This window comes from Neodiprion pinetum, chromosome 4 (genome assembly GCF_021155775.2).
Source record: "Neodiprion pinetum isolate iyNeoPine1 chromosome 4, iyNeoPine1.2, whole genome shotgun sequence".
NCBI lineage: Eukaryota > Metazoa > Arthropoda > Insecta > Hymenoptera > Diprionidae > Neodiprion > Neodiprion pinetum.
In genome coordinates, this window is record NC_060235.2 from 6,809,672 (window position 1) to 6,824,850 (window position 15,179).

Consider the following 15,179-nt stretch of genomic DNA (forward strand, 5'->3'; position numbering starts at 1 on the left):
CGTCACGTTTTCTTCAATCTTCACGCAACGAACTCATCTGTCTTGATCAATAAGTTAATACTTACTGTAATATCAGCAAGCATTTCCCCAGGGTTAGTAAATATGAATTATTGTGCATAGGTGTAATATTTCGTAAAAAGCAACCACGGCGGCCTCAGCGATCGAATAACACTCGGGTGTCCCATATATTTCCTATTCCTTGACGCGTGTCCTCGCTCACAGAGATCGAATAGATTGGGTCTCGGTTACGACGGAATGACGATCGTCGTTGCAGTTGAGAACTGTGCCGTGTCTTGATTAACATGCAGTTCGCCGCATATATTCGTATTTGATGTATAAAACTTTTGAAAAACAAGAGAATGAGAATTCTTTTCGCGAACAATGCATCGTTGCAGTCGTAAAAGGTTCGTAGTTTATTAATTTTAACTCGAACATCATTTGCTGGCTTTGGGTGCGGGTAAAAAATCAGTAAAACTAAAAATCGGAATGGTCAGAATTCCGAACTTAAATGTATCGAAAACTCACAATCACGAAAGAACAAAGTGATGAATCTTCGTTAAGCCAGAAATAATGGTGAAAACTGGTGAAAATTCCGAAAGGTCGTTAACGGAATTAGGCAAATGCGATTGCTCGTAATCACAAATAAATAAACTTCGGATGGATCGTAAAGTAAAATTATCGTCTATTCGAATTCATAAATGCGAAGGATGAAGAATGGGAACGATTAGAACTCCGAGTAGTAGTCTCATAGAAGGCTCGGAATATAAAATTGCAGTACATCAGAATCATCGGAATGAAGAATCGCAATACATGAGAAGAGTCGGGCACGTCGTTGGTCACACTCTAAGGCCTAACCCAACAGCTTTAACAACTGCGTTCTTTCTTCTTTATTGAGTATCGAGTAGAGAATTTGTTTGATTCTGTATACGAAACATTTTACAAGTCAAAGTAGATTAGTTGGATAGACTCGGAAAGTGAAATTCTGGTGGTAGGCCATCTATACGGTTACTTTCGGAACACCGATCTTTCCGAATAATGACCCTTCTACATTCTGGATGATCGAGTTCTGACTCTTATTTTTATAATATTCGGACATTTGGGAGTATGAAACTTTCTACGAATTCCTTCTCTAGAATATCGACTCTACACATTATTAAATTCTGTATCTCTGAATTCTTGGATTAACGTTTTCCGAAGTAATTAGGTTCGGATAATAGAGTCCTCTACCAAATACATTTTAGGTAAACCGCAGCTTTTTTATTGTGTACCATTCGTGACTTAAAATTTGCAACAGTATTTGTTCTCTCATAATTGTCATTCCAGTTTATTAAATTCGGAATTCTGGACATTCTGACTTTCGGTTTTTCCGTATTCAGATCCCCCCCCCACCCGATGGCTTCGATTCGTTCGTCGGACGTATTTTTCCCCGATATGATACCAGAGGACGGAAGCGAAGTCCGCATCTTGGACGCGTCGTTGTCAGTCGTCGCGATAGCGGCTCGTAGAGATGCTCCTTCGCAGGGAGTCGGGGGCCTCTGGCCCCAGGTTGTTGGCCGCGATTATTGTCTCACTGGCATAGCCTCGTTCGGATAAGTTTATACACCGTAGATTCACGCACACGCCCTCGCCCTAGCAGCGTTGTTAGTCGGGTACGCACGAGTCTCACGCACTCGTCGAAACTGCGCCGGCGCGTCCCGTCGCGTAAGGATAGGATCTATTTTTAATGCTCGTCCCCGGTACCGAAGAAGAGAGAAGTGAACGACCTGCAACTAGATATCTCACGTTGGAAATCCGCCGCGGCAATTCCCCCCACCCCAGCCTCATTCAATTTTCGAGCTTGCGATACGTCCTCGCGTTGCATCCGCGGCTCTCAGTCGGTGTAATCGAATCTGGAACAAGCTCTTTGTAATCTACGTTAAAAACGGGGACGATATCGTTTGAACGATATTTTTCTACGATTTTTAGAATTCAAATTAGAGCCTCCCGAATATCGGCCAATCAGAGCGCTCGGAACGCGGACCGGAACGTCGGACTCGAACCGAGCGCTGATTGGTCCGATTTGAAATCGCTCCAGTTCCAAAACCGCGGTAGATTGAAAAATCTCGTCTTGACGAATTCTACGCGGTTTTCGTCGGGGAATACGAGAATCTAAGTTTCGCTGACATCTGTGGCACAACAAAATATGGTGTCGGTGATAGGTTAGGGGAAACGGCGGGGAGGTGGGGGGGGGGGGCGCTAAGGCCGTAAACGAGCAAAATGAAGCAGCAGCAGCAGCAGCAACACCGAATCGAAAGTGAAGCCAAGCTCGAGTCAACTTTCATAATGTCTGCTAGTCTCCGGAGCAGTCACTCCCGGCTGAAGGGCTAGGGATTGATTCGTGTGAACGAGAACGTCTCCATCTCCGTCTCTGTCTCCGGATCTCTCTCGAGGCCTGGTTGACTGTGGCGTGAACAGTCTTGCTCCACGTCCTGGGAACTCGAGTCGGTCCCGCTGCTGCTCTCCGGTACCGCGGTTACAGAACCGGAGAAAATCCCTGGATCGCGGACCATCCTCGAGTTCTCTCGTTTTCCCTTCCAACCTTGCGAACGGTCCAGAGTGAATCCCCTACATCGTACACGATATTGCATAAACAAGGGGACGCGGGCGTTATTCGTCGTACGTCGTGGTTACGTGCCGCACGTGGATAGGAAGAGAGATAGAGAGAGAGAGAGAGAGAGAGAGAGAGAGGGAGTGAGATAGAGGCTCTTCTTCTTTCTCTTTGGAGGCTTGTCTAATCCTCCACTCGGGTCATTGTCCGTTCGGAAACCCAACGAGGCACACCGCAAACCCACTCGGACCGGAAGTACGTACTGCTGCATGGTGATGTTGGTATCCCTCGTGTCCGGTAGGTGATTGAACCGTGGACTGAACTCCTAGAGTTTCGCGTGTTCCGCCCGCCGAAGAGGGGCGGGGCGGAGGGGGGGGGGGGGGGGGGGGCGAAATAAAGAACGAACGAACGAACGAGCAGCGGGGGATATCCTCTGCCCTCGACTACGGGTATAGAAAAGAGCCGACCGAACGCTCAGGCATCTCGCGCAACGCGAAGATGACTCAAGGACGTGATTCAGGCGATACTCGGCGCTGTTGCTGTTGCCGTTGCTGTTCCTCGTTCTATCCGATAACGACGACGACGACGACGACTACGAACGCGATCACGAGTTGAATGACTTCCCGGGCGTCGACCGGCGAACCGACAACCGCTTAGGGAGCGCAGACCTTCGAGGAGAGGAGTTTTAAGAGTTGCCGAACCGAACGATACCTACTCTCCCTCCTCTTTCAGCTTTGGCGTTCTAGGTACTCCTTGACCGTACCTACGTATTCTTCTTAACCCTTTGCCAGAGAGATCCGAGTTCACGGGGAAGAGTTAATTCCACTTTGGGGCAGAGCTGTGCTTGCGTATATAATGGACCAAGACGTCGTGAGAGAGGAGAGTATCTCCAAGGATAACCGAGGATGACGAAGAGAGGCATCTGATATTCAATATACCGATCTGATAACGCAAATAAACTGATAATCCAAGTTTTTTTTTAACGGTATAACTTTGAACGCGTATTTTTTATGCCATGAGAATTTTGTCACCCGGTAAGAGCCTCTTACCGTCGTTTCTACAACTGGTAAATTTTTCATTCAATATTTCATTATTATTTAGTCATTTTTCTTTTGTTTATTTGTTTCTTTTTTTTTTCTTTTTTAACAATATTTTATATCGTTCGTATTTAGGCTTAGCACTTGCGCGATAACGTGGTGTAAGAACTGTAAAATATCAGGAATTGGTTTATTCTTGAATTTGTTTTTTTTTTTTTACGTGATCGATATACGTTCTTTTTAACCGAATACCTTGTATTTGGTCGCATTCACCTGCCGCGTCAGTCGAGTAAATGATATTTTTCTTCAATATTCAATTGATCTAATATTATCGTTCAGATAATTATCTCTTTATTCGTTTCCTATGACTGGTGAAACAATTAAAATCACCGCGTTTTTACTGTCTCACAATTCACGCTGTTGACAATTAATACTAAATCGAGATCCATGCGTAAATTGTTCGCCTCAATTTGTCCGTTTTTACAATTGACTAACCGTTTTTAAGTATGTACTTAAAGCATTGAGCAGACAAAAGTTTATCTAATAAAAAAATTCGGGCTTCAGAGTTTTTTTTAAAACCACAATTTGCAATTTTTTGTTATCGTGCGATGTGTAATCGGAAAAGAATTCTATTGCCTAGTTTGAAAGTTGAAATCACATTGTCAGTACTACTGGAAACCCGGGAAATGCCTGAAGATTTTTTACAACGAGAAAATATTGAAATTCTGGTTGGGTTAGAATTCACGATGCTGCTAATGGTTGATCGATGATGCCGATAGTAAGAGACTGTTCGAATGAACAATTTTTAGTAAACAGAAAATCCGAGTAGTTGTAACGATTTTAATTTTAGGGCAGGAATTTTGTTTTGGAAATTCCTTTGAAATCATTTCGAGCAGTCCTAATTATCAGCTGCTTTTATACCAAATGGTGTATCGTTTTGTCAGCGTCGCGATCAGCCAGAAAGCGTCGATCAGATTTTTTGAATACGTTTAGCGTTACGGATTTCAATATTTCTCTTGCAGAAATCAAAAAGGTTCGCTTCAAAAATAATAAAACTCCAATTTAAAACAATCGATAAATACTAATTCTAAGTGTTTATTTTACTATTACATATCGTGTGATTGTAAATGTCAATTTTACCCGTCTTAAAGCATAAAATATTTAAATGCGATGACAGAATTAACGCATCTGTGTAATTATCAATATTTGATCGCAGATGCTGATCTGGCACTAAAAATAATACGACAAATTTGTGATTTTCGATTATTTTTGTAAAGTTGTTTTAGAGAGTAATTGACATTGTTACAGAGAGTGTCGAATTATCTTTAAAAAAAAAATATATATATATATACGTTCGTTGGAGCACGGAATATATGCAAATCGGGAAAATATCCACGTTGAAACGCGTCATTTTTGACAACGCGACTTGTTTGTGTCACGTTACTGTGATTAGGTTAATAACATTTTTGAATATTGATAAATAACGACTTTGAATTAGTTCCCAGGCTCGCGATCAGTTGTAACGGTTCATCATTCTAATATTCTGTACAGAATGATTCGGCTCAATTTGCGTGTATCAGCTTACTTTTTTTTTTTTTAATAACACTAATAATAGTAAGTGCTTTTTCACAATGTGCTATTTGACTCGTGTATATTCATAAATAGCGAATCGATACCGTCAGAATCACGGTAATTAAAAATAAAAAAAAAACAGTAAAAGTTCAATCGAAGTACAGATGATGGAATTCATTCCTGTTAAATATGCTTATCTTTCTACTTCCTTATTTGAAAAGAAAGAAACTGTCATAAAAGTAATATTTCGATCACCAGTCGAAACTTCAAACTTTCGACGCCGAAAACTGTAACAGGTACATAGAATAACGATGCAACGGCAAATCGATGGTTATATTTAACGGTTATCACGTATCTCGAACACTTTAGTCGGTATACCGCTTGGGTATAGTTTGATATCACACAGCATACAATATACATTGAATTGCTCGAACAACTTTCAACTTGCGGCGTATCGTACATAATATAAACGTATAATTCCATGAAGAATGTGTGCCATTATTCTGCATCACCGCATATTGTTAACAACTAGTTTCCGCGGCAAAAGAATAACACATAATGCGCTTGTTTCCTTCTTCGACGATCTAATAATCTAATATCTGCGAGATTATTATTTTATAAATATTTCTTCGAGCCAAAATACTTTTAACTATGTATACGTTGACAAAATTTTGACTCGATAGATTTAATTCCGAATTATTTGAGGGGGTCATTCGTAGACTAAGTCCAAAATTTCGAAAAGATTCTGCGGTAGCTTCGCCGCCATCTTGAATTTATGTTTCAGGTCCGGAAATATCGATCGTAGACAAAGGATATGTCATCCTCAGAGTTATAGAGTATTAATTTTACTGCAAGTTTAGTTTGATGTGACAGTTTGTAGTAAAAAGTTGAAAATGATCGATTTATTTGTCAAAAACTAATTCCCCTGTAAATTCAAGATGGCGGCCGTTGGTAAAAAATTGAACACGGCCGATTTATCTGACAAAAACTAATTCCCCTGTAAATTCAAGATGGCGGCCGTTGCCAAAAAATTGAACACGGCCGATTTATTTGACAAAAACTAATTCCCCTATAAATTCAAGATGGCGGCTGAAGCTGCTGCAGAATCTGGTGGAAATTTTGTATTTAGAATAAGAAATACCCAAATAAAGAAAATGGAGGTATGAAAAAATTACAATTTCGAACGGTACGTTTGGACTGAAACACAGCACAGCAGGGATCTGTCCGTATGTCTCTCTGTCTGCGTTTCAGGCCTGCTTGAGTGCGATTTTAAAATAAACTTAAGGCCTTCGGGAACACTGACCCCGGCCATTGGACGTGATCCGCTATTAACGCGTTGCGTAATTCGTTCTGTACGTGATGCGTAGGACGAGGAGAGCTTGCGCGAATAGCAAGTTGGCTGGACGGCGGCAGAGAGACAAAGAGGAAAAAAAGAGGAAAAAGAGAGGAGGAACGGGTGCATCGGGTTCGCCACACGAAATAACATCGCCGATTAATAGATAACGCTTCGGTCCGGCTTTCGGCCGAAACTAGTCACCAAGGTCAGGGAAACAGAGAGCGTTGACTCCTTCACGCCGATGCCCCTTCTCCTACAATCATTTCACGCGGACGTCGTTCGAGAAAAATTAGCAATTCGTTCATCTCCATAGTTTATACCAGAGTTATTACACGGGTACCAAACCGAAAGATGTCTTTGAGAATTGTTTCCAGTTAATTTTTTTTTTTTTTTGTCAACTGATTATTTTCCCACGAGTTTTCGAATATATCGTCGTTCCTTTTTCATTTTTCGACATGTGTGTAAAAAGTTGACCGCACTTAGAGAAATTTTTAGTTCCGGTTACCGCTCAGTCTTTGACAATTTTCATTTTTTTACCACAATCGAAAAAAATTGTTCTAGGTAGAAAATGAAAATTGGTGTTATAGCTGTTGCCGGAAAGCCTAGTATCCGGTACTATTCCTTCTCGTTACGATCACTCTTACTATATTTTCTTGCAACTGTTGCGAAAATTTAATTCTTGTGCAACGATAAATTGACGTTAAAGCCTTGTTTAACTAAAAAAGTAGAGTGAACCTCAGAAACTGATTTTGCGTTGCAATTACCAAAAAAGGATCGACAACAGCGCAAAATGGTTAGGCGTACCTCGTTTTTCGTAATTCCAACAATATTTAAACAGTTGTTTTAACGATACATGTTGTACTGAATTTTTCTAGTTACTATAACAAATGAAACTTTTCTCAGTACGTATACCGTTCGCACTCCTCTACGTACGGTAAATAAACGAAGAATGTTCTTCGTCATACATGATGATTTTCGTGAATTGTTTATATACTTGTTACTATTATTGGAGTCCATATTGGATACGCCATTTTGAATTTTCATAATTCGTATCACGTATCGCTTCTAAGGAGAAAAGCTGGGGACTTTAAACGGTTATAAGCTGCAAGGAACGAATTTAAAGAAATTTTATGCAATCGTTTATTGAAAGACTCGAAATTTTTATATCAATAGTGCGTCAAGTATTTTCCAAGGTTTAATTAGCTGTCCCGCAACAGTGTTGATTACAGCAATTGAGTATTTGAATGAAATTTTTTTTTCCATTTTTAGGGGTGCATAATGCAGTGCAAGCCAAAATAATGAGGACGTATTTTTTGTTTTTCGTTAAAAAATGATAATTTTCCATATTACAGGTGATTGAATTTCACTGATTTCAATATTTACAGATATATCTTAACATGGGTGACGTCACAATGTTACAGTTTTCAATCTGTTATATTAATGACAATTTTGATTGAATCGAAAAAATAAAAAATACGTCCAAAATATTTTTTTCCCAATCTACAAGAGTATGAAATAAAAAAATTTCATTCAAATACTCAATTAACGATTCGTGTAAAACTAGTGAAATTGCTATTTTCACGATACACTCTTTTTGAGAAGTATAATTATAACCTGACCGAAGTTGTATTTTCTTCATTTGCCAAAGTCGAGTAGGCATGTGTGTATATTCAAATGTACTCAAGGTATATAACACACTGCTGGGGATTTACACGTTTTCGTCAGTTACGTGACCGATGATCGTGGTGAAAACAGTTTAATAATAGTTATTAGCTGCAGAACTGGTTCGGCGATATATACTGTAAGGACGAACCAAGGTGTGATATACGTAATATCTACCGGAATGCTATACGTGGGTGGGTTTTGACAAACAGAACGTGTTATGTTCTGCCTTGTAGAAGCCGTTATACGCCATCGTAAAAATGGTACACCGTGAATATACCTCTCCATCCCTTCCCTTTCCATGTTTTTCGTCATTCAAGCTCGTTTCCATTCTTTCTTTTTCTTTCAATTTTTATATCCAACCACGCAACGTATTCTCCTTCTCATTCCTGTTATCGCTTTAATAATAATTGCACAGCATTACTAGAAAGAATAATTATTATTGTCAGTCAAGAATACGTGTAAAGTATGCATAACGCGTGTGATTCGGTGTTTGGAATTTGGCCTCACGATTTTGAAGGAAAATATTTTTTTTACAATACGAAAATTATGACAAATTATTCACGATTTGCTGCTCAATACTTTTCCGTGCCAAAATTCCAACTACCGAGTCACTCTTTAAAATTCTTTCGTTCTCAATGTCGTTTCGGGTATGTTTTTAATGTGAACAGGTGTTGCAGTGTTTATTAAGGGGCAAAAAAAAAAAATCTACAATATTATACGAATTTGCGAAGACAATATGAAAAAAATTCTAAAGAGATGTTTTTCTTCTTAAATATTTACTAGACAGCTTGTTGGTCAAAGTTTCAATGCGAGCTGGTTCTCGTCAATAATTTCTATTGGAAAAATTTCTTATATCTAAGGGGAAAAATAACGAACAAACATACATAGTAAATTCTGAAAGTAAATTATGTGCAAACAATTTGTATCTTAGCATTAGTATTACGGTAACGAATTTCGATGTAAGATAATTACTAGAAGGAAAATAGGCTGAAAAATTAATGATACGTTTGCAACACCTCGACACATTATACAATACATTCTAGATAAATGAATACAAGTGTTTTTTTTTCGCACAGTAAGATGAAAAAGAAAGAAAGAATGAAAGAAAAGCATTATCGTTATTTTACACGTAAACTTAACATGACTACGATGCATACTTATTGTAGCTTAAGTATAGTATAGGACAGTGTCCACCGGATATATTCTGACATGGTGTCGCATTTGAAGGTCTTGTGTGCACAGGTGAAGGTGGTCAAGTTCAGCTACATGTGGACAATAAACAACTTCAGCTTCTGCCGAGAGGAAATGGGTGAAGTCCTCAAGTCGTCTACTTTCTCGGCAGGGGCAAACGACAAACTTAAATGGTGAGAAAATCCTCTTTTATACACTAAAAATGTTCAATTTTCTTACCGTATAATTTTCATAGTATTTTTGGCAAACTTTTTGTCGATTATTGATTGGACTTGTTTGGTTACAGGTGCCTGAGAGTGAATCCTAAGGGTTTGGACGAGGAAAGTAAAGACTACCTCTCTTTATATCTACTGCTTGTCTCGTGCAACAAATCCGAAGTCAGAGCAAAGTTCAAATTTTCTATTCTTAATGCCAAAAGGGAAGAAACCAAAGCTATGGGTGAGTAAAAGTGAATTTATTTCAAAAGTTATTTTCTCAAACGGTATTATCGTTGAAGTATTCGACGAATACGATATGAAGACTAATCTCTGCAGTAAAAAGTAGACGACCGTAATTTTGGAACTCGGTATTATTTCCTTGACATGAAAAATGATTCACTCGCTACCGATAATTCATTAAAATATATCGCAATAATAATTTTAAAACCATTTTTTTTTTCTCTCTCTTCTGTTTCATCTCGCAGAGAGCCAGCGAGCCTATAGGTTTGTGCAAGGAAAGGACTGGGGGTTCAAAAAATTCATACGAAGAGATTTCCTACTAGATGAAGCAAATGGACTTTTGCCCGATGACAAACTCACGATATTCTGTGAGGTATATACCTTTGTATGTTTATTGTCACATTTATTTAATATATTATCAAAATTTATATACAATGGATAAATGAGCTAATTAGTTCTATAATCAATTTATAAAACCCGCCAACTAGGTAAGTGTCGTTGCCGATAGCGTAAACATCTCTGGACAGAGTAATACGATACAATTCAAAGTTCCCGAATGCCGGCTACCCGACGATCTTGGACTGCTATTTGAAAACCAAAAATTCAGTGATGTCACACTCACCGTTTGCGGTAGAGAATTCCAGGCACACAAAGCGATACTTGCTGGTGAGTTGACGGTTGTTTCATTCAATTTTCTTCGTTCTGTTATGTTCTAGATAATCGTGAAATGATGTAGAAACAACAAAATTAAATTTATCTACCTTGAATTTTCGTTAACACTCTTATTTCGAGTACGAGGAATCAATTGAAAATAACACATTGCCTTGAAATCTCTTGATATTATTTGAAATCATACAGAATGATTCTTGCGTTCATAATTTAACTATGAATGTTATGTCAGTCGTTTAATCATTTCCAAAGAGCTTGTGAATCGATTTAGCCTTGAATTTATACAAATATAAATAAATAAGTAAAGTAGGAAGTTTAACATCTCACTTGTGTGATAAATTGAAGGTTTTGAATGAGCTCATCTTTTAGAATTCATTACGTTACTCTTCAGTGTTAGAGCAAAAAGTTTCTTGAATTTTATTAAATTCTTACAGTATAAACGTGTTTGTTGTTTTTTTTTAATTATTTTTTTCAACATGCCCTGCACTTATATATATTTGTCACTCTGATGAATGTGACGGTATTAATCAGGACTCTTTCTTTTCATATTACAGCTCGAAGTCCTGTATTTTCGGCAATGTTTGAGCATGAAATGGAGGAACGAAAACAAAACAGAGTCGATATAACGGACGTTGATCACGAAGTCTTGAGAGAAATGTTACGCTTTATATATACGGGGAAAGCGGCAAATTTAGAAAAAATGGCTGACGATTTACTCGCAGCTGCAGATAAATATGCACTTGAGAGGCTTAAAGTAATGTGCGAAGAGGCGTTATGTACGAGTTTAGCTATTGAGAATGCGGCGGATATTCTTATCCTTGCTGATCTTCATAGCGCTGATCAACTCAAAGCGCAAGCCATAGATTTTATTAACACGTAAGTTGCCAATACATATTTGAATAAATGATAATTTTTGTAGTTATTTACCGTCGAACTATTTTTAAAACATGGCTTGTTTATCGGAATATCAATAAAAACGTAATTTTTTTAGTATGCCGAAAGTTCATGCGATGTTCATAATTATTCATGTGTCTGTTCAATTAGTACTCTCGGTAGCAATAGTTTTGAATGCCTTGGACTAAAAGTGAGTTTCTTTTTTTTTCCACGATGTTGTTTTATTTTTATTTGTAGATTAGTAATAGTTGCATCATGTAAATCTTGAAATTCTGACGTGTATTAGAACAAATATACCTCTATTATAATCGCAAATTAGCGGATTGGTGAGAAAAGATTCCTAAGAAATTTACAAGGTCAAGCCACGTTATCATACCTTAATTTACTGGTATTGACACTAACTGATACAGTCATTTTCAATCGCACAAAAAGAAAAGATAAAAATATGCCAGTGTACAATGTTGAACAAATGTTTTATGTTAGATTTATACGTTAAAACAAAATGAGATTCAATACTTGATTGATAACAGGTGTTTATCACACATGATTACATATTATTAGGATTATACATTCACCTAATAACTTCATGCCAATGACAACTAGCGTCTGCTTTGTGACAATTTTTTTCTTCCATCGTTTTCTCATCACTTTAGTTTCATCGGAACGGAGTTGACTCGGCATAAATTATTTGACCATGAAGGAATCGTTTTACATCAGAACTAGATATTCAGATGTCTTTCTTACAGTTATTTAATTTTGTTTAACGAGTATATATTAGGTGATCAAAATTCCATATATCAGGTTCTGAAAAAGAGATTCACAGAGTTATGAAAAAAAGAAAAGAATACATTATATTGTTAGTAATAACTCATCAAATTAAATAAAATGGATTTAATATAGGATTAGTTTTTTTTAAATCATAAAAAAAAGACAAGATAATTTATAAACTGCAGGCAACGTTTTTACGACTCAAGTTCCACGGTATTGATTACTGTGAATATTTTTTTCAAATTTTCACCAATAGGGTGGTTTATCCGGTTTCACGAAGACATCATTTATATATGTATTATAATGCAGGTTTCCGTTGATCCAAGTTTTATTAAGGGCGTATTGTGTGATGTTGCAGACATGCAACAGACGTGATGGATACAGCAGGGTGGAAATCAATGATCCACTCTCATCCGCACCTCATAGCAGAAGCTTTCCGCGCTTTAGCGACCCAACAGATCCCACCAATCGGTCCGCCGAGGAAACGGATGAAGCAAAGCTGAAAGCAGACGCCCTTAGCCCCGGGGATAACGACAACGTCGCCCCCTCCTCTATTACATCCCTCTTGACTCTGTGTACAGTGATGAAAAGGAAAGGACAGAAGATAAGATTAGTGGTGAATAATAAAGTCAATGTTTCCTAGCGAGCCCCTCACCACTGTCACCACCACCTGGTCCAGAGTCCAGATATTGAATCCGGAAATAGCTAATGACTGACTTGTCGCATGGATGAGCTGGCATAACGTAAACATGATACAGATGAGCCAGAGAAAATATCCGGTTTCAAGCGATACGATATAGCTAAGGCGCATTCCACCAAACCAGACTTTTGTGTTCTGTGACCACTGTCGGTGGTAGAGATATTGTGACTGTGTCACTCGTCGCTCGCTCACGATAAAAACATTAAAAAAAAAAACATACAACAATAAAAGAAAAAACCCACCCAATTACGGATTTGTTGATAATTTTCATGCAACAAGGTGTATATTTTGTCCATTTGGTGACGAAGAAGGATGAAGAGATGAAAAGTAAATTGTAAAGGAATAATGAAGGTATCGCGTGTGTTCTAATTTTCACTCTTGTCAACCTCGTCGATATCAGATCATCGTGTGTTGTCAAATAGAGTTTTGATAGAAACATTGATTTTGACATACGATGTAACGGATTTGTAGTGAATAAACTTGAATCAATGGACCAGGACGTTAAAATACTTGTGTGTTGGCACAAAACGAAGCATATAATGAGGAAAAAAATATAAATAATTGATAAAAGATAAAAAAAAAAAAATTGAATTAATAAATAAAAAAAAAGTTGTGATAGACGTCAGCCAGACGACTAAGTATAAATTTTGTTCCTTTGTCAACGGATCAAACGTTACCCCCAACGTGGGGTTAGACACTTTGTTTATTACCTATAGTGATTTATAATTATAAAAATGTGAAAATTCTTCCATCAATGGAGAAATGATTCTAGTTAGTGTTTTTTATGATCTCTTTCTCTCAATATAATTATGTATAACTATTAACTATTAATTATCAATATGATTTCTGATAACTTGCTATACATGCAAATCTGTGACCCTTACCCTCCCCTCTCCTCCTGTATTCTTGTATATTTTTTTGTCTGCAGATACCCTCCCCCTCCCCAAGCTGTGACGCAGTTTGGGATTTTTGTTCCCTCATCGTCTGTAAAACGTATTATACAAATAGTAGACAAGAAAAAAAAAAGGAACGAACAATTTTTGTTGATTAAAAAAACAAAAAGGTAATTAAATGTATTAAATTTTAGGGTTGTCCATAATTTATGAGAATTTTGTGTTGATTATATAAATGATTAAGAAAAGAAGAAAAACGTAGAAGAAAAAAAAAAAAGAAAAAAACGCGAAAAGGTGTCTATTATTTTTCGCATGTTTTGCTCGCGCGTACGCGATGCCAGAAATTGATATGTATGCAGGTATGTGTTACGCATTCAGAAGAACGAAAAACAAACATACGAAAAAAAAAGTGTAAAATGTTGAAGATTGCAGTTTGAAATGGTTAAACGTTATTATCGATAATTAGTGGAGATAAAAACAAAAAAAAAAAAATAAAGTTATAAAAATTATTTAACAAAAAGTAATGATAATAAATTAGAAAAAGAATCACACACATTGTATAAATAAAGTTTAGTCAATTATAGTATGATGAAATATTAATCGTTTTGTGTAACTAATTAATATAATTGTCAAATTGATAAAAATTGTGTGGTGAAATGAACTGAATTATGGGCAACCAGAGACGATGATCATTCTGTACAGTATATACTGCTACTGATACTATACTACCACCACTACTGCTACTGCTACCGCTACTGCTACAACACTACACAACACTATTTCTACTACTTTTACTACTACTACTACTACTGCTACTACTACTAGACTACTACTACTATCTACTACTACCACAACTACTACTACTACCTACTACTACTGCTCTACTGGCTTCCCGATCCTCCTACTAGCTAGATAGTATCGCCAACTTAAATATAAAAAATACCTTATACCATTACATTAATGATGTCGAATATTAATGCCATACATGTTCTGTGATAAGACCATTATATTACTGCAACAAAAAAACATTACATCTCTAATCTATCCTTTTTTCCTTCTTCCCCTCCTGTATTGCAAAATATCCTTCTATACGCAGATCTTTACTCGTACCCCTAAGAACCTGCCCTTCCGATTCCGCATACCAATTCCATACAGCCAGTTGCGAAGTTATATTGGCTTTTGCAGCGGACATTGCCCACATGGTCCTGGAAGTAGTCCAGATATGGTCCAATTTTTAACTTGTTGTACATAAAGATTGTATAAAACTGCGACAAAAAAAAAAAAAAAAAGAACAGGTAAAGGAACTCAGCCCTTTTTAAATACTGGTGTCTAAATACAAACAACGACTTACCATTGCTAGATCTTTTGAAATTTTTATATTTCGTTACAATCTTTCATATTGAATTTTGAATATTGTTATTGCTCTAATT

At 37.3% G+C, this 15,179-nt stretch overlaps 1 protein-coding gene across 2 annotated transcripts in view; it reads left to right on the plus strand.

The window, feature by feature from the left end:
• rdx (BTB/POZ and MATH domain-containing protein rdx) overlaps positions 1-15,041 on the plus strand; it is a 66,628-nt gene extending 51,587 nt beyond the window's left edge. Inside the window, exons 1-7 of one of the 2 annotated variants that reach the window (XM_069135779.1) lie at positions 3,588-3,653; positions 9,440-9,561; positions 9,675-9,826; positions 10,071-10,210; positions 10,314-10,491; positions 11,049-11,370; positions 12,515-15,041. In XM_069135779.1, the coding sequence (XP_068991880.1) occupies positions 3,603-3,653; positions 9,440-9,561; positions 9,675-9,826; positions 10,071-10,210; positions 10,314-10,491; positions 11,049-11,370; positions 12,515-12,659 (1,110 nt within the window). In that variant the 5' untranslated portion in view covers positions 3,588-3,602 and the 3' untranslated portion in view covers positions 12,660-15,041. Of the gene's footprint in view, positions 1-3,587; positions 3,654-9,439; positions 9,562-9,674; positions 9,827-10,070; positions 10,211-10,313; positions 10,492-11,048; positions 11,371-12,514 lie in introns of those variants that run through there. The other variant, XM_069135778.1, reaches the window with a different exon arrangement.
• Positions 15,042-15,179: the final 138 nt, after the last annotated feature.